Raw genomic sequence first — 17,372 nt, forward strand, 5'->3', positions numbered from 1 at the left:
GACAACTTTTGGTTCAAATATAGACTATGACTATATGGTTTGTTTTGCACAGGATTAAAGTTGATGTTCCAATTTTATAATTAAAAAGTCAGAAAGGGGTTTTCTTGTTATTTTTTACTTGTTCTTATAAGCTATCGGGACGACACGGAGTTTTAAAGAGTTTTCCGTTTTGCTGAGCGGAGGCGAGAGAGGGTTTAGAGTGATGGAGCAAAGTAGCGGGAGAGTCAATCCGGAACAGCCGAACAACGTCTTGGCGAGCCTTGTCGGGAGCATCGTGGAGAAAGGAATATCGGAGAATAAGCCTCCAAGCAAGCCGCTTCCCCCAAGGCCCTCCCTTCTTTCCTTCCCCGTCGCTCGTCATCGTTCTCACGGACCCGTAAGCCAATCCAATCCTCTAGTGCGTGCTTTTTAGGTTTCCATCTTCCTTTTGTTGCCTTCTTCTAGATTTTAAGCACCTTCTACTGTTGTTTAGTACTTGGGACTCCACAATTTTTCACCGTGCCTGACCTTGTAATTCAGCTTTCTGAGACATCTAATTTTTGTTTCTCATGTTTGATTTTGTAGCATTTGGCTCCTGTGGGAAGCAGCATAGCACAACCTAAGGATTACAATGACGATCAGGAAGAAGAAGAAGCAGAAGAACGTTTCATGAATGCAGACTCCATTGCTGCTTTTGCTAAACCGCTTCAAAGAAAAGAGAAGAAAGACATGGACCTCGGGAGGTGGAAAGATATGGTCTCTGGGGATGATCCTGCATCCACACATGTCCCTCAGCAATCAAGGAAACTTAAGATCATTGAAACGAGACCGCCCTATGTTGCTTCAGCCGATGCGGCCACTACATCCAGCAACACTTTACTGGCTGCCAGGGCATCAGACCAGAGAGAGTTTGTTTCTGATAAAGCACCGTTTATTAAAAATTTGGGAACCAAGGAAAGGGTTCCTTTAAACGCTTCTCCTCCCCTAGCTGTTTCGAATGGACTTGGGACTCGACACGCGTCTTCGTCTCTTGAAAGTGATATTGATGTTGAGAACCATGCAAAGTTGCAGACAATGTCACCCGACGAGATTGCTGAGGCTCAGGCTGAGTTATTGGACAAGATGGATCCTGCACTACTCTCCATTTTGAAGAAACGAGGTGAGGCAAAATTGAAGAAGCGAAAGCATTCTGTGCAGGGGGTTTCCATCACCGATGAAACAGCAAAGAATTCAAGAACTGAGGGTCATTTTGTCACTCCTAAAGTGATGGCAATACCGAAAGAAAAAAGTGTGGTGCAAAAGCCAGGGATAGCCCAAGGATTCGTGTGGGATGCATGGACTGAGAGGGTTGAGGCAGCCAGAGACTTGAGATTTTCTTTTGACGGGAATGTTGTTGAGGAAGATGTTGTCTCGCCAGCTGAAACTGGTGAGTAGAACAATACAACTGAAACACATGACAATCTTAGGTTGCTTACACTTTGACTGTACAGGTGGAAAGTGGTCTGGTGTTGAATCTGCTGCCGAACGTGATTTCTTGAGAACCGAGGGGGATCCTGGGGCCGCAGGTTACACTATCAAAGAAGCTATTGCTCTTGCACGAAGTGTGGTATGTATGATTGCCACATATTTTAATTTTGATGCTAATTAATGGTTAAATTCTTTTTTCCCTCCATTTTGGCTTTAGCTGAACAAAACCTGTAGGCTGAGACTGCGTTTTTTTCGTTATCACTGCTCATTGATTTGTATGTATTATTGATATATATATCAGATTCCCGGGCAGAGATGTCTTGCTTTGCATCTGCTTGCATCTGTACTCGACAAAGCTTTGAACAAACTTTGTCAAAGCAGAATAGGCTACGCAAGGGAAGAAAAAGATAAATCCACTGACTGGGAAGCCATCTGGGCTTATGCCCTTGGACCGGAACCTGAGCTTGTCTTAGCATTGAGGTAATTTCCTGATGGGTGTAATTTTGAGACTTATTTGTGAAGTTGTCACTCATAAATCATAAATTGTTTGTTCTTATCAATATAAGTTTCTTTTCTTCTTTAGGATGGCTCTTGATGACAACCATGCCTCTGTTGTTATAGCATGTGTAAAAGTGATTCAGTGTCTACTGAGCTGTTCTCTTAACGAGAATTTCTTTAATATTCTGGAGGTATAGTTGATTTTTCTCACTCCTAAGAAGTTATAGTCCTCATAGAACGTGATTATACATGTTCAAACTGATAAAACCCATTTCTATTTCCAGAACATGGGACCACACGGGAAAGATATCTTCACGGCCTCGGTGTTCAGGAGTAAGCCGGAAATTGATCTTGGCTTCCTCCGTGGTTGCTACTGGAAGTACAGCGCTAAACCCTCCAATATTGTTGCGTTCCGTGAAGAAATCTTGGATGACGGGACAGAAGATACGGATACTATTCAGAAAGATGTTTTTGTAGCCGGACAAGATGTTGCTGCTGGTCTCGTCAGAATGGATATCCTTCCAAGAATTTATCACCTTCTGGAGGTGAGATCACTATCTATGTGTAACTCAGCAAGTAAAATCATTCTTTTTGTGTCGTTGCTTAGTTTTCTGGTTTTTTTTTAATGTTCATGATTTCAGACAGAACCAACAGCAGCGCTTGAGGACAGCATAATCTCTGTTACTATTGCGATAGCAAGGCATTCTCCAAAATGCACAACTGCAATCTTGAAGTATCCCAAATTTGTGCAAACAATTGTGAAAAGATTCCAATTGAACAAAAGAATGGACGTTCTTTCTTCTCAGATCAACTCTGTCCGCCTCTTAAAGGTAATACTGGTCCGCTCATACAAAATTATCTTGGGGTCGTTATATTCATTCGTCTTTGATGTTTTTTTTACAGAACCTGATGATTCGAGTTTGTTAAGCTATCAATTCTCAGAGCTATTGTAACCTTCGTTCTTCTTTCTCTCTTTTTAATTTCACTAAGGTGTTGGCCCGGTATGATCAAAGTACTTGCATGGAATTTGTGAAGAATGGGACTTTCAATGCGGTCACATGGCATTTGTTTCAGTTCACCTCATCTCTTGACTCATGGGTGAAGCTAGGGAAGCAGAACTGCAAGCTTTCATCTACCTTGATGGTTGAACAGCTCCGGTTTTGGAAGGTCTGTATCCATAGTGGCTGTTGCGTATCTCGCTTCCCAGAGCTATTCCCAGCTCTGTGTCTGTGGTTGAGTTGTCCATCATTCGAAAAGCTCAGGGAGAAAAATCTCATCAGCGAGTTTACTTCTGTGTCAAACGAGGCCTACCTGGTCCTTGAGGCTTTTGCCGAGACACTTCCTAATATGTACTCACAAAACATTCCACGGAATGAATCTGGGACATGGGACTGGAGCTATGTTAGCCCTATGATTGATTCAGCACTGAGTTGGATAACATTGGCCCCGCAATTACTCAAGTGGGAGAAAGGAATCGAAAGTGTCTCTGTATCAACTACTACTCTGTTGTGGTTGTATTCAGGTGTCATGCGTACAATTTCCAAAGTCCTTGAGAAAATCTCTGCGGAGGGAGAGGAAGAACCTCTACCATGGCTACCGGAGTTTGTTCCAAAGATTGGCCTTGCCATTATCAAGCACAAGCTTCTTAGTTTTTCTGTTGCAGACGTAAGTAGGTTTGGAAAAGACTCTTCCAGGTGTTCCTCTTTTATGGAGTATTTGTGTTTTCTAAGAGAACGATCTCAAGATGACGAACTAGCATTAGCTTCTGTGAATTGTCTTCATGGGTTAACACGGACTATCGTGTCCATCCAAAATCTGATAGAATCTGCTAGATCCAAGATGAAAGCTCCGCATCAGGTAAGTATTTCCACTGGAGATGAATCTGTGCTTGCAAATGGGATACTGGCAGAGTCTCTGGCTGAGCTAACATCTGTGTCGTGCTCTTTTAGAGATTCTGTTTCATCAGAATGGCCCATCGTGCAATCAATTGAGCTACATAAACGAGGCGGATTGGCCCCCGGCGTTGGACTTGGTTGGGGAGCTAGCGGTGGTGGGTTTTGGTCAACCAGAGTTCTGTTGGCACAGGCTGGTGCCGGTCTTCTGAGTCTCTTTCTTAACATCTCTCTGAGCGACTCGCAGAATGATCAGGGATCTGTTGGCTTTATGGATAAAGTAAACTCCGCTTTAGCTATGTGTTTGATTGCAGGTCCAAGGGATTATTTACTCGTGGAAAGAGCCTTTGAATATGTCCTTAGACCGCATGCTTTAGAACACCTGGCCTGCTGTATCAAGTCAAACAAAAAAAACATATCGTTTGAATGGGAATGCAGCGAAGGGGACTATCATCGTATGAGCAGTATGCTTGCTTCTCACTTCAGACATAGATGGTTACAGCAAAAGGGAAGATCGATAGCCGAGGAAGGGGTCAGTGGGGTAAGGAAGGGCACAGTTGGTCTGGAGACTATTCATGAGGACGGTGAAATGTCAAATAGTTCAACTCAGGATAAAAAATCAGACTCCTCGACCATAGAGTGGGCTCACCAGAGAATGCCCCTACCTCCACACTGGTTTCTCAGCGCCATCTCAGCAGTCCACAGTGGTAAAACCTCAACAGGGCCACCAGAATCCACAGAGTTGCTTGAAGTTGCAAAAGCTGGAGTTTTCTTTCTTGCAGGACTTGAGTCATCGTCTGGTTTTGGATCGCTTCCCTCTCCTGTTGTGAGTGTACCGTTGGTTTGGAAGTTTCACGCTTTGTCTACCGTATTGCTTGTTGGAATGGACATCATCGAAGACAAGAACACTAGGAACTTGTACAATTATCTGCAGGAGCTTTATGGGCAGTTTCTTGATGAAGCGAGACTAAATCACCGTGACACTGAGCTTCTGAGGTTCAAGTCAGACATTCATGAGAACTACTCTACTTTTCTGGAGATGGTGGTGGAGCAGTATGCTGCGGTGTCATATGGTGATGTAGTGTATGGCCGGCAGGTCTCGGTTTACCTGCATCAATGCGTGGAACACTCTGTTCGGCTTTCGGCATGGACAGTGCTCTCCAATGCCCGTGTTCTCGAGCTTCTGCCGAGTCTAGACAAGTGCTTGGGAGAAGCGGATGGTTACCTCGAACCTGTTGAGGTAATTTACAAAAATAATAAAATGTTGATAGTGGTGAATAATGGCATCTTGAGCATCCAACTAAGATAAAATGGTGAATTGATATTGCAGGAAAATGAGGCCGTCCTTGAGGCCTACCTGAAGTCATGGACTTGTGGGGCATTGGACAGAGCTGCGACGCGTGGATCAGTAGCCTATACGCTGGTTGTGCATCACTTTTCATCTTTAGTCTTTTGCAACCAAGCCAAGGATAAAGTATCCCTGCGGAATAAGATTGTCAAGACTCTTGTCAGGGATTTATCAAGAAAGCGGCATCGTGAGGTAACTTGAAATCCCTCATCTCTTGTTCAATGTCATTCTGGGGACTGAGGATGATAATGAAACGTGGAAATAATGTTTCAGGGGATGATGTTAGATCTCCTGCGGTATAAGAAAGGGTCTGCGAACGCCATGGAAGAAGAAGTGATAGCAGCGGAGACAGAGAAAAGAATGGAGGTGTTGAAAGAGGGTTGCGAAGGGAACTCCACCCTCCTCTTGGAACTGGAGAAGCTGAAATCAGCCGCTCTCTGTGGAAGAAGGTGAACGAGAGAATGAGAGGAAAGAAAGTCTGTGTGTTTCTTTCTCTGTTTTGAGGTTCTCTTACAGATGAAAAGCTGTGTAATTAAAAATCGATGTTCTTCTTCTGTTCTTGTAAGATTTTGGATTTTTCCAATTTCTGACAAAGTTCAATTAAAAAACTTGACTGACATTTTGAAAGCGACGTGTCTGTCTTAGAAATCAATCATATATTGGCACTTCCTATCAAGAGAGTTTGGCTGAACCCAATTTTACTAAATTATCATTATCTCAAACACAACAAGGATAGATCATCCTCATAGGCGATGTTGTTTAGTGGTTCAGCGATCCCATTAAGCAGCTTCTGCTCTCTTCCGGAGAAACCCCACACTCTTCCTATGAAACTCTCTCCCGCTGCAATCCGATCTTCATCCTCATCTGCCCCGGGGTCGTTGAACTTCGATCTGAGGACGTATTGGACGACTCTGATCACCGAGATCAACCAGAAGCTGGATGAGGCCATACCGGTCAAGCACCCTGCGGGGATCTACGAGGCTATGAGATACTCTGTACTCGCACAAGGCGCCAAGCGTGCCCCTCCTGTGATGTGTGTGGCGGCCTGCGAGCTCTTCGGTGGCGATCGCCTCGCCGCTTTCCCCACCGCCTGTGCCCTAGAAATGGTGAGATAGATTCCACTCTCTCTCGCCTTGTAATCTCAATTTCGCCGTTAGTGTTTGATATGAGTGAGTAAGAAGAAGAAATAGAAAGTCTTTGTTGTTGTTGTTGAGAGATGTGTGTGTTGTATCTAATAATGGAATGAATCAGGTGCACGCGGCTTCGTTGATACACGACGACCTCCCCTGTATGGACGACGATCCTGTGCGCAGAGGAAAGCCATCTAACCACACTGTCTACGGCTCTGGCATGGCCATTCTCGCCGGTGACGCCCTCTTCCCACTCGCCTTCCAGCACATTGTCTCCCACACGCCTCCTGACCTTGTTCCCCGAGCCACCATCCTCAGACTCATCACTGAGATTGCCCGCACTGTCGGCTCCACTGGTATGGCTGCAGGCCAGTACGTCGACCTTGAAGGAGGTCCCTTTCCTCTTTCCTTTGTTCAGGAGAAGAAATTCGGAGCCATGGGTGAATGCTCTGCCGTGTGCGGTGGCCTATTGGGCGGTGCCACTGAGGATGAGCTCCAGAGTCTCCGAAGGTACGGGAGAGCCGTCGGGATGCTGTATCAGGTGGTCGATGACATCACCGAGGACAAGAAGAAGAGCTATGATGGTGGAGCAGAGAAGGGAATGATGGAAATGGCGGAAGAGCTCAAGGAGAAGGCGAAGAAGGAGCTTCAAGTGTTTGACAACAAGTATGGAGGAGGAGACACACTTGTTCCTCTCTACACCTTCGTTGACTACGCTGCTCATCGACATTTTCTTCTTCCCCTCTGATTTTGGGCCCTCTTTTACATTTGGGCCTTCCTTCGCTATACGAAATTAGGCCCTGTAATGGACTGTGTATCGTTCATTTTTAGCCCAGAGCTTCTTCGCTTGACCATTCATCTTCGCTACCACCTGTCATTATCATTGTTTTTTTTTTGTGTCGGCCATGTCAAAATCATTTAGTTACTACATGTACTTTTAACCAAATTTATAGCAATCTACTATGTATGTATTTATTTATTTATTTTGACCAAAATTCCCAACTTTTAGACTAGTTGAATTGTTTAGTGTTTGAATAAGTGTTTTATCACCCCCCCCCCCCCCAAAAAAAAAAAGACGTTTCACAACATGCGAGTACATTTCCTCCAAGATAATTGCGAATGCGACAATTAGTATAGTTCTAAATGAAGACCTAAGCCAAGTCTATGCTTTTAACAACTCTTTCCACTATTAATCGTTGGCCATCTTATCCAATATATCTACATCATTTGCTATACTATATACATATATCCACGTTTAATATTTTCTTTCAAACAAGAAATAAATATCTTCAGTCTCTTTCATTCGGATTTCGGATTATAATCACACTTAATTTGGCTATCATACGAGGATTGAATAATCCGAGTTTGCGTACACAACATGTTTATTGGACTAAATGAATTATATTTGTGCCAATCCATATTTGGGTTGCTTACTTTTTCATCATGATATTATTTCTGAACTTATCTACCTAATGTTTGTATAAACTAGCTAATCCCATATTCCCATTCTTTATATCAACATGCTGAATAAGTGAATTATATCATTGTTTTAAGTGGGACTAATATATGCATTATGCAGAGCACATCTTTGTTACTCTTTTGAACGAATAAGTTGTTTCAAGTATTTTCTGTACGTGTTCAATCGGATATTTTCGACAACTAACATGTTATTTTCGTTCACCGCTTCATTAAATCTAAAGCTTTAGTTGAATAAGCAGTTGCTAGCTGAATTACATCAAGTGATACCTTTATATGTTTTAGAAATTCAATTAATGCAGTTGAAAATGTGTAGGCTTATTACAACTATATTATCGGGACAATATGGACACCATCAGAAATTGATGTCCCGATTCAATGAATTAACGTGTAGACTTACAACTATATATCGGGACAATGGACACCATCGGGAATTGATGTCCCGATTCAATGAATCTGTTAAACTCTTTTACACATTTGTTTAAATTTTCATAATCAATCAATGGATCGTGTAATCATACTAATTAGTAAACTACATATATAATTAAGTCTGGCTCATGCAAGATAATTTATAACAAACAAAAAACTTATTTAAGTGTTTCTCTAACATTGGCCGTATCCGTTAGCATGATCCTTGACCGACGGTGTGTGTGTCATTGGGTCATTAGGGTTTATCATGTCAATAATAAAACCTTGTTAAAATATGGGTATTATTTGGTGATAATATTATCAAAGTGATCATCTGACATTGCGTTTAGTGGTTGAATCTTTAATATATCTTGGTACTTGGAACGGGGAATAAATAAATTAATAAACACATGTAATAACATAGTATATTGCTTCATGATATGAATATGATACATATAAATAAACATGGCACGCAACCATACTATAGACCAGTACTTGTTAATTGTTGATGTAAATAAACTAGGATGTATTGAAATACTGATTTACGAAATTAGTGTTTTGTTTTTACGTGGCATTAGTGATGTGAAGAAATGACCGATGTGAGAAAGAAGGGAGAAATAAATATAATGGGAGTGTCGATGGATGGATTGCAGCAAACTTTAACGGCGACAACTCGCCGCTTACCTGGCCGTCCCAGTTTGTGACCTTTGGTGAGAGTAAAAGGGCAAAAATCCACGTGGGCTAAAAAATGGAGCCATGTGCCGCCACATCATCGGTCAATTGGGACCAAATACCTCTCTATACTACTTATTAGTAACTTGACTATATATCTTATGTTTTTTTTTATAATACTAATAAAATTATGGGCGACCGAATCAAAGTGGTTTATTCCTTTTTCTGGCTGCCGCATCTTTACTCTCCCTCTCTGGTCAACTCCTACCCGAGATCTATATGGAGTACCATTTTATTAAAGAAAGAAAAACAAAAACGAAAGTCAGTTAATTTATCTCTCCAAAATATATATATATGACCAAATTAAATCGCATTGCATTAGGAATGACTGCATGCTTAACATATATCGTGATATGCATGGGGTGTGTTAATCATAAAAAAATGCCATATAATTTACAATGTACGTGTATATTGTGAGATTAATTTACAATTTGCGTGTATATCTCTAGTTTAAGAGTATGTTACTTGGAATGATTTTAAATACTAAGGAATAGAGATTGCGTTAGAACGCGCATAAGACATGTTTATTAATAATATACACGAGCAGCCATACCTGCACCACGTGTTACCCCATTATATATGTTTTAGGTTTATGATAATCTCTTTTCTATAATTTTGGTTGACTAGCGTGCTATAAGTTTAGTTAATTATGGTAATGTAGTATACAAAGTTTTGATATATATCACACACAACATAAGAGTAAAGAATCGTGAATCCTCCAGAGATGAGGGGAGTGAGATGCGAGAGAGAGAGAGAGAGACGTTTCTATAGTTGGGCCCTAAGTTTGTTTTTCCAATCTTTAATGTGTGGGGATACTAGTTTTTACTAGGTGCCAAGCAAAGCAGAACAAAATTGAACAAAAGGGATAGATTAGAGGGAAAGTAAGTAGGGGGTTGGAAAAAGGATAAGTAAGAAAACAAAGGGACCAGAATAGTAAAACATACAGGTGGAACCTGATCCGGATAAGTGAGTGGGGTCTTTATGAAAGGGGGCCACTTGTAAGAAAACGTTTTAATTTTGATCAAAAAGGGCGTATCTGTTGGAGGGACAAATGGAGAATGTGTTGGATTTTCTTGGGGATTTGATCTCTCTTCATTATTACTACGGTTTAATATTTGATTATAGTAATAATAATCACGATTTTTAAAGTGGCATTAATTAAGGATTAATCCAGAGAAGCTTCTTTTGTCCACCTGCAATGACTTTAATACCCATTTTAGACGTTAAAGGATCAGTATCGCCACGGCGGCATGACTCATCCGCTCCTTCCAATACGCCGTCGTTTTATACCCCCACCTCGAATTGAAAAAAAAAAAACCCCAACAACAAAGATAAAAACGTAAAACGAAAAAAGCATATCAATCTCTGTGCCTCTCTCAATTCTCAAATTCTGAATTCTGATCGTATCTTCTTCTCTTTAAGATTATCATTTGAATATCTTCTTCATCTTCTTCTCCAAGCCCCTCTCTCTCTGTATCGATCAATCATCAATAGGAGGAGCTAGCGAGGGGATTCAATAAAGAGATCTTCTTCTTCTTCTTCGATTCACTTTCCTTTCTTTTCCATTTTCCCTTTCGTCGTCGTCGTCAATGGTGATGGAGGACAACGAGAGTTGCGCTAGTAGAGTTATTTTCGACGCCTTACCTACCTCCCAGGCCACTATGGACCGCCGTGAGCGCATCAAAATGGAGGTCTTCGATGAGGTTCTCCGCCGTCTCCGTCAATCGGACATTGAAGACGCCCATCTCCCTGGTTTCGAAGACGACCTCTGGAATCACTTCAATCGCCTCCCTGCCAGGTTCCTTCCTTGCTTCTTCTTCTTCTTGCATGTTGTTGTGCCCCATTCAATAGACGACTGATTTTGTTAAATTATGGTTTAGGTATGCTTTGGATGTGAATGTGGAGAGGGCTGAAGACGTCTTGATGCACAAGCGATTGCTGCATTCTGCTTACGATCCCCAGAATCGGCCTGCTATCGAAGTTCATCTCGTCCAGGTGAGTTCCTTCCCCACTCCACTTTTATCTCTTTTCTTCTTTGTTCCCTTTTACTTTGTATAATCCCAGACGAGTGAGATTCCTCCACATTCTCAGCACCTATGATGATTGCTTAGCCTGATCTTTCATCTTTTATGTTTTGCCTCTTTTGTCAACTTTTGGATTCCTGGGCTCACAGGTTCTTTCGTCACTCCTCTTTTCTTAAGGTTCAACCTGCCGGGATCTCTGCTGACTTGGACTCTACTTCTAATGATGCTGGTCATTCTTCTCCTACCCGAAAAAGGTTTGCTTTCGATACTTATCCTATTCCTCATTCTCTTAACATTTTCTATCAAACACAAAGCTAACTTTCAACTTCTCATCATTTTTCATCCATCTTCTTCTTTCCAGCATTCATCCGCCGCCTGCCTTTGGTTCATCCCCTAATCTTGAAGCACTTGCACTTGCAGCTAGTTTATCCCAAGACGAGGATGCAGACAACTCTGTTCATAACAATTCACTCTATTCACGGTACTTTTTTTCACCTACAACACAAGAACTGATGGTTTCTCCTTTGTTTCTGGCATCAAATATTGTCGCAGTTCCAACTCACCCTGTTGTTTCAAATGCAGGCCCTTGCATGAGATAACCTTTTCCACAGAAGACAAGCCTAAACTCCTTTTTCAGGTATTTGATTAGTACTTGTTGCTTGGAAGAATTGGGTTTAGCAACTTGTTCTCTCAAGTTATTGCCACATGACTTACAACAACTAATGATTCTTATCTAAATTTCAAAATCTATGATTTCTCGCTTCTTGCATGATAAAAACTTCAAACTTCAAATTACCTCTTTAACTTGTTTGCATGTTTTGTGATCCCTGGTTTTCAACTTATCCATTTTAAATGCAAGTACAAGTCTTCCTTCTCTTTCACCAGGGTACACCTCTTGTCGGGTTATTCGTATTTCTTGCTCCCAAATACAGTCTGCAAAATTTTACCTTTTTATTTATTTATATATTTCTAAGAAAAAATGTATGGTTTAGTCTGACGATGCCATCAAGTAGAATATGTATGTGTTCTGCAATTACAAAATTTAAATATGAATTCAATTATTACTAAGCCAGTGTAAATGATGCAGTTAACTGCCTTGCTTGCTGAGCTTGGGCTGAACATTCAAGAGGCACATGCTTTCTCTACAACTGATGGCTACTCACTAGATGTTTTTGTTGTTGATGGCTGGCCGTACGAGGTACTTTTTCCTTGTTCTGATCCTTATCCTTTTATAGTTATACTTTATCGATGCTCTATAGAACATAAGCGTGTTGGCATGTGGCTGTAATCCATTTCTTTTCAAGAGGTCCATTTATTTATAGAATCCTTGGCTTTATGCTTTTTCGAACTTTTAGTGATCTAGTAGCTGAAACGCAACTATTTTGATACGCATACGCAAAAGGTTCCGGATTATAATTGTGGCCGTCATGCTATCTTCTTAATTATTCAGGAAACAGAGAGACTTAGGATATCATTGGAGAAAGAAGCAGCAAAGATCGAGGTACTTGTTTCCAATTGCAAACTTAATTAACGTCATGCAAAAGATATTGAAATTTATGATTCATTGACAACCTTTTCTTCCCAAAGCACCAGATTCTGAGTGAAATGGAATTAGATGCTTTATGTGAAGTCTTAAAGTTTTTCATAGTGACACCATCTGACGCACAAGTGTTGTGATAAGTTATTAATAATTCGTTTTCATCACACTCAGTTGCAGAGCCAAAGCTGGCCTATGCAGCAATCCTTCTCTCCGGAAAAGGAAAATGGGCAAACAGGTGCCAGAACGCATGTTCCAATACCCAATGACGGAACTGATGTTTGGGAAATCAACCTTAAACACCTAAAATTTGGGCATAAAATAGCGTCTGGTTCTTATGGAGATCTGTAAGTTGGCTGTATCTATCAAACTCATGTTTTATACTAAAGTGTTCAGATGTTAATCTCTCTCCTTCCTTCTGTTTACCTCTTGTTTTATTTCAGGTATAAAGGTACATACTGTAGCCAGGAAGTTGCTATCAAAGTCCTAAAGCCAGAGCGTCTAGACTCAGATCTAGAGAAAGAGTTTGCCCAAGAAGTCTTTATTATGAGGTTTGTGTGCCTTCTTGTCTGTTCCCTTGTAATCTTATATGCAGATAAACGATAACAGCTGACGTAAAGTATCATTCAAAATCTTTCGGTTTTCAGGAAAGTTAGACACAAAAATGTTGTTCAGTTCATTGGTGCTTGCACCAAGCCTCCACATCTGTGTATCGTTACAGGTATGTTGCAGTGACCATGTTTATCCGTATTATTCAGTTTGATATCACGTTCTACGCTTACCATTTTCTTTCTCGCCTGTCTCTTTCTCATTTAATAGAATTCATGCCCGGTGGAAGTGTATATGACTATCTACACAAGCAAAAGGGCGTCTTTAAGCTTCCAACTTTGTTTAAAGTAGCTATAGATATTTGCAAAGGGATGAGCTACTTACACCAAAATAACATAATTCACAGAGATTTGAAGGCTGCCAACCTCTTAATGGACGAAAATGAGGTAATACTTGCAACTTATTATTATATATCTTTGTCATCCATGTACACTAGTACGTTTGTAGTTGGAATGTACGAATCTACTATATACTTTGGATGAAATACTGCTCCATGTTAATACTCAAATAGTCAAATTACATGTTTGTGCTGCATCACATATGATATCTCCTTGAGCTTGCGTTATACAGGATTTTAACCATCATATTCTTCTCATTTACGTGGTGTCCACTACCTAGTTAGTTCTTGCTTCTGTGGATAGCAATTCAGTTGCAGATTCATATATGTGTCTTGGTTTATTGTTACAGGTGGTTAAGGTTGCAGACTTTGGGGTGGCTAGAGTGAAAGCACAAACTGGAGTTATGACAGCTGAAACTGGAACATATCGCTGGATGGCTCCAGAGGTACGTTTTTCATGGTGGTTTTATATATAGTCTGCATTGACCCGCTTCCCCCATAAGACACTTAGTAAACCTGGTTACCTGGTGACGGTTATTAGATTGACTAGTATCTCATTCTGAGACTATGCTTTTCTGAAATTCAGGTGATAGAACACAAGCCATATGATCACAAGGCTGACGTATTCAGCTACGGGATTGTGCTATGGGAGTTGTTGACTGGGAAGGTACTTGCGTGACTCTTTAGTCTGAAAAACAAAATACATGACCTAAAATGGCTGATAGTGTCTAACTCATGGGTTGATGACTTGATGTGATGGCAGCTTCCATATGAATACATGACGCCGTTGCAGGCAGCAGTAGGGGTTGTCCAAAAGGTAATCGGTGTGAAGAATGCATTGTGATTGTAAACGTTTTCAACATCATCTTACAAAAGAGTGTGATTGGCAGGGATTAAGGCCAACAATACCAAAGAACACGCATCCGAAATTGGCAGAGCTATTGGAGAGATTGTGGGAGCATGATTCGACGCAGAGACCAGACTTCTCAGAGATCATAGAGCAGCTTCAAGAGATAGCCAAGGAGGTAAGTAAAAGGATTTGGATAGGATGAAATGAATATGTGTAAATGGAAGAGTAAACAGAATTGAGTGTGTGTGTGTGTGTGTAGGTAGGAGAAGAGGGAGAGGAGAAGAAAAAGTCGTCAACAGGACTAGGAGGGGGTATATTTGCAGCCCTGAGGAGAAGCACCACACATCATTGAAAACTGTAAAGCAGCAAATTAATTTGCAGATGAATGATAATGAGCCTCTGTATTTGTTTGTGTGTTGCTCCCCTTATTCAATTGATTTTGATTTCCTTTGTAAGTTGCTGCACCACACTATCTCTATCTCAAAAAAAAAAAAGCTTTTAATGAAAGAAAAAACTCTTCATTTAGCATCAAAGCAAATGCACCCAAAAATAGAAAAAAAAAAAAAAGGCTCACGCCGAAGCAATAAAACCACCACAAAAAGTCAAAAGCCAAAGTCAAAAGAGAGGCTTCGTGGGCCCTAAAAGGGATACACTTTGGTTCTCTGTTTCTGTTCTTCTTCTCTAATAAGTTTTTCTCTAGTCGTTCAATATTACTTAACGATAAATCAGACTTTTTAAACTCGATCTGGTGGGGACGATGAGTGGAAGGCCGGCGAAAAGGCCGAGGACCGACCATTCCGTCGTGAATGTCTGGGAAAGGGAGCTGGGTCTCTTACCCAATCGCAGTTTCTCAAACCGTTTTTCAGCATCCGAGGTCTATTGATTCACTCTTTTTCTTTCTTTCTTTAGGGTTTCGTTGAATATATTGCGTTACTTTGCTCCTTTGTTTATGTTTAACAGCCACCCAATGCGTTACGAACAATATGCTACTCAATGAACGTTTTTAGATTCTTCTTCTCAATTGTCTTTAATTTTACTCTAATTGCTTTCAGAAGAATGTGTTTGCAAATGATAAAATCTTTATTGTCCAAATGTCTAGTGATAGGAAACCAAACAACTATCTTAATTAGATATTGATGATTTTACAAAAGCAGGATCTATTGCGGCGTCTTGGACTTGACAAGAAGCTTGATAAGCATAAGGGATGTGTAAACACAGTGAGTTTCAATGCTGATGGAGATATCTTGCTTTCTGGTTCTGATGACAGACAAGTTATTCTTTGGGATTGGCAGACTGCTTCTGTCAAACTCTCCTTCGATTCCGGCCACTTCAATAATATTTTCCAAGCCAAATTTATGCCTTTCTCTGACGATCGTACCATTGTCACATCTGCTGCTGATAAGCAGGTACCACTCTGCCTCTCCTCTTCATACCTCCTACCGCGAACCACACCTCTTGATAGCTCCTCATGTTACAACTAGCTTATGTTGATTTTTGTAACAGGTCCGCTATTCCAAGATTCTTGAATCTGGACAGGTAGAGACTTCTTTGTTGGGTAAGCATCAAGGACCCGTCCACAAATTGGCTGTTGAGCCTGGAAGTCCTTTCTCATTCTATACTTGTGGTGAGGATGGGGCTGTCAAGCATGTGAGTTGTATTTTTCATTTTGTTTTCTTATCGTCTGTTTTTATACCTAGGCCGCCTAAAACAACACGTATTTTCAGTTTGATCTTAGGACTCGGGTGGCTACAAATCTTTTCACTTGTAAAGAAGCAAAGTTCAATTTAGTTGTCTACTTGCATGCAATTGCAGTTGATCCTAGGAACCCTGGTCTTCTTGCCGTGGCTGGAATGGATGAGTATGCTCGTGTCTATGATATTCGTAGCTATCGCTCCGAGGGTTGGTATAATTTTACCCAACCCATAGACCACTTTTGTCCTGGCCATTTGATTGGAGATGACCATGTAGGAATAACAGGTCTGGCTTTCTCGGATCAAAGTGAGCTCCTTGCTTCGTATAGTGACGAGTTCATCTATCTTTTCACCCCTGATATGGGGCTTGGCCCAACCCCATATCCATCTTCAACTAAGACTGAGGAGAGGATGACGCCTCAGGTTTATAAAGAGCACACGAACCGTGAAACAGTCAAAGGTGTCAACTTTTTTGGACCCAAGTGTGAGTATGTGGTAAGTGGTTCTGACTGCGGCCGAATATTCATCTGGAGGAAGAAAGACGGAGAGCTTCTCCGTGCCATGGAAGCAGACAGACATGTTGTCAATTGTATAGAGTCTCATCCTCACATGCCACTGATGTGTAGCAGTGGAATAGATACTGATATCAAAATATGGACTCCTGGAGGAACCGAGAAACCTCTGTCGCCAGGAAATGCGAAACAGGTAATGCCACATCTATTGCTAACCTCGTTTGCTTCTTTTATTTTTGGTGTTTGAAGACTCGGAGGATATGCTTTAGTTAACAAGAATGTAACTTTGGATACAATACATGTGACTGGAGGCTGAATTTGGTTTTGGAAGGCAAACTAAATGTTTGTATGTTTGCTTCTTGGAAACAGGCTTCGGGTTTTGGTAACCCACGATGGTTCGACGGATATTATGTGGATGACGATGATGATTCTGACGATGAATCTAGTGAAGAGAGTTCAGATGATGATGATAGTTCGGAAGAGGAGGAGAATGGTGAAGTTGATGTTGAGATTACGAAGGATGATGATAATGATCATGGGGATGATGATGATGATGATGATGAGGATGATGATGGGGATGGGGATGGGGATGAGGGATGAGATTTGTATAGACATGTATTTATCTAAACACAAAATAAAACAGCATATGGTAACAGTACCAAAGAAAGGATTAGTTATAGTTTAGTTAGATGTCATCATCGTGGATACAAAATACTATTCAATAGACATTTTCATTCTTAACCAAATGGATCACATACATAATCAGCTTCTGTAATGTCAGATTGTCAGTTTCTTCAATGAACTAGAATTTCCAACAATCCAAATTCCAAAGTAATTTAAAATGTAAAAGATGTCATTGGTAAAATGGGTTTATAATCCAGG

At 40.9% G+C, this 17,372-nt stretch overlaps 4 protein-coding genes and 1 long non-coding RNA gene across 8 annotated transcripts; 4 read left to right on the forward strand and 1 right to left on the reverse strand.

The window, feature by feature from the left end:
- The first annotated feature begins 154 nt into the window (after positions 1-154).
- Positions 155-5,815, forward strand: IYO (RPAP1-like, carboxy-terminal protein). Its single transcript, NM_120006.3, has 10 exons — positions 155-376; positions 565-1,405; positions 1,470-1,585; positions 1,748-1,926; positions 2,030-2,135; positions 2,229-2,489; positions 2,586-2,774; positions 2,935-5,076; positions 5,167-5,376; positions 5,458-5,815. Exons 1-10 carry the CDS (start codon positions 203-205, stop codon positions 5,635-5,637), a joined length of 4,398 nt encoding a protein of 1,465 aa, NP_195557.2. The 5' UTR covers positions 155-202; the 3' UTR covers positions 5,638-5,815.
- An 11-nt stretch (positions 5,816-5,826) lies between these two features.
- Positions 5,827-7,310, forward strand: GGR (geranylgeranyl reductase). Its single transcript, NM_120007.4, has 2 exons — positions 5,827-6,290; positions 6,436-7,310. Exons 1-2 carry the CDS (start codon positions 5,937-5,939, stop codon positions 7,060-7,062), a joined length of 981 nt encoding a protein of 326 aa, NP_195558.1. The 5' UTR covers positions 5,827-5,936; the 3' UTR covers positions 7,063-7,310.
- A 2,152-nt stretch (positions 7,311-9,462) lies between these two features.
- Positions 9,463-9,776, reverse strand: AT4G09705. Its single transcript, NR_142299.1, has one exon. It is a non-coding gene; the product is annotated as an other RNA (long non-coding RNA).
- A 207-nt stretch (positions 9,777-9,983) lies between these two features.
- Positions 9,984-14,845, forward strand: STY46 (ACT-like protein tyrosine kinase family protein). Of its 3 annotated transcripts, NM_120008.2 has the most exons (16): positions 9,984-10,728; positions 10,811-10,925; positions 11,132-11,208; positions 11,316-11,435; positions 11,537-11,591; positions 12,042-12,152; positions 12,405-12,455; positions 12,666-12,838; positions 12,935-13,042; positions 13,139-13,212; positions 13,311-13,486; positions 13,788-13,883; positions 14,024-14,104; positions 14,201-14,254; positions 14,328-14,462; positions 14,547-14,845. In NM_120008.2, exons 1-16 carry the CDS (start codon positions 10,520-10,522, stop codon positions 14,637-14,639), a joined length of 1,728 nt encoding a protein of 575 aa, NP_568041.1. In that variant the 5' UTR covers positions 9,984-10,519; the 3' UTR covers positions 14,640-14,845. The 3 variants fall into 3 exon arrangements, with proteins under 3 accessions (NP_568041.1, NP_001328293.1, NP_001328294.1); NM_001342499.1 differs by having other exon boundaries at positions 10,170-10,728; positions 14,201-14,462; positions 14,547-14,832; NM_001342498.1 differs by having other exon boundaries at positions 10,170-10,728; positions 14,328-14,832.
- Positions 14,846-14,939: 94 nt separating this feature from the next.
- Positions 14,940-17,371, forward strand: AT4G38480 (Transducin/WD40 repeat-like superfamily protein). Of its 2 annotated transcripts, NM_120009.3 has the most exons (5): positions 14,940-15,161; positions 15,442-15,693; positions 15,791-15,934; positions 16,012-16,683; positions 16,860-17,371. In NM_120009.3, exons 1-5 carry the CDS (start codon positions 15,045-15,047, stop codon positions 17,088-17,090), a joined length of 1,416 nt encoding a protein of 471 aa, NP_568042.1. In that variant the 5' UTR covers positions 14,940-15,044; the 3' UTR covers positions 17,091-17,371. The 2 variants fall into 2 exon arrangements, with proteins under 2 accessions (NP_568042.1, NP_001328784.1); NM_001342500.1 differs by lacking the exon at positions 14,940-15,161 and having other exon boundaries at positions 15,274-15,693; positions 16,860-17,242.
- Position 17,372: the final 1 nt, after the last annotated feature.

This window comes from Arabidopsis thaliana, chromosome 4 (genome assembly GCF_000001735.4).
Source record: "Arabidopsis thaliana chromosome 4, partial sequence".
NCBI classification, from domain to species: Eukaryota; Viridiplantae; Streptophyta; class Magnoliopsida; order Brassicales; family Brassicaceae; genus Arabidopsis; species Arabidopsis thaliana.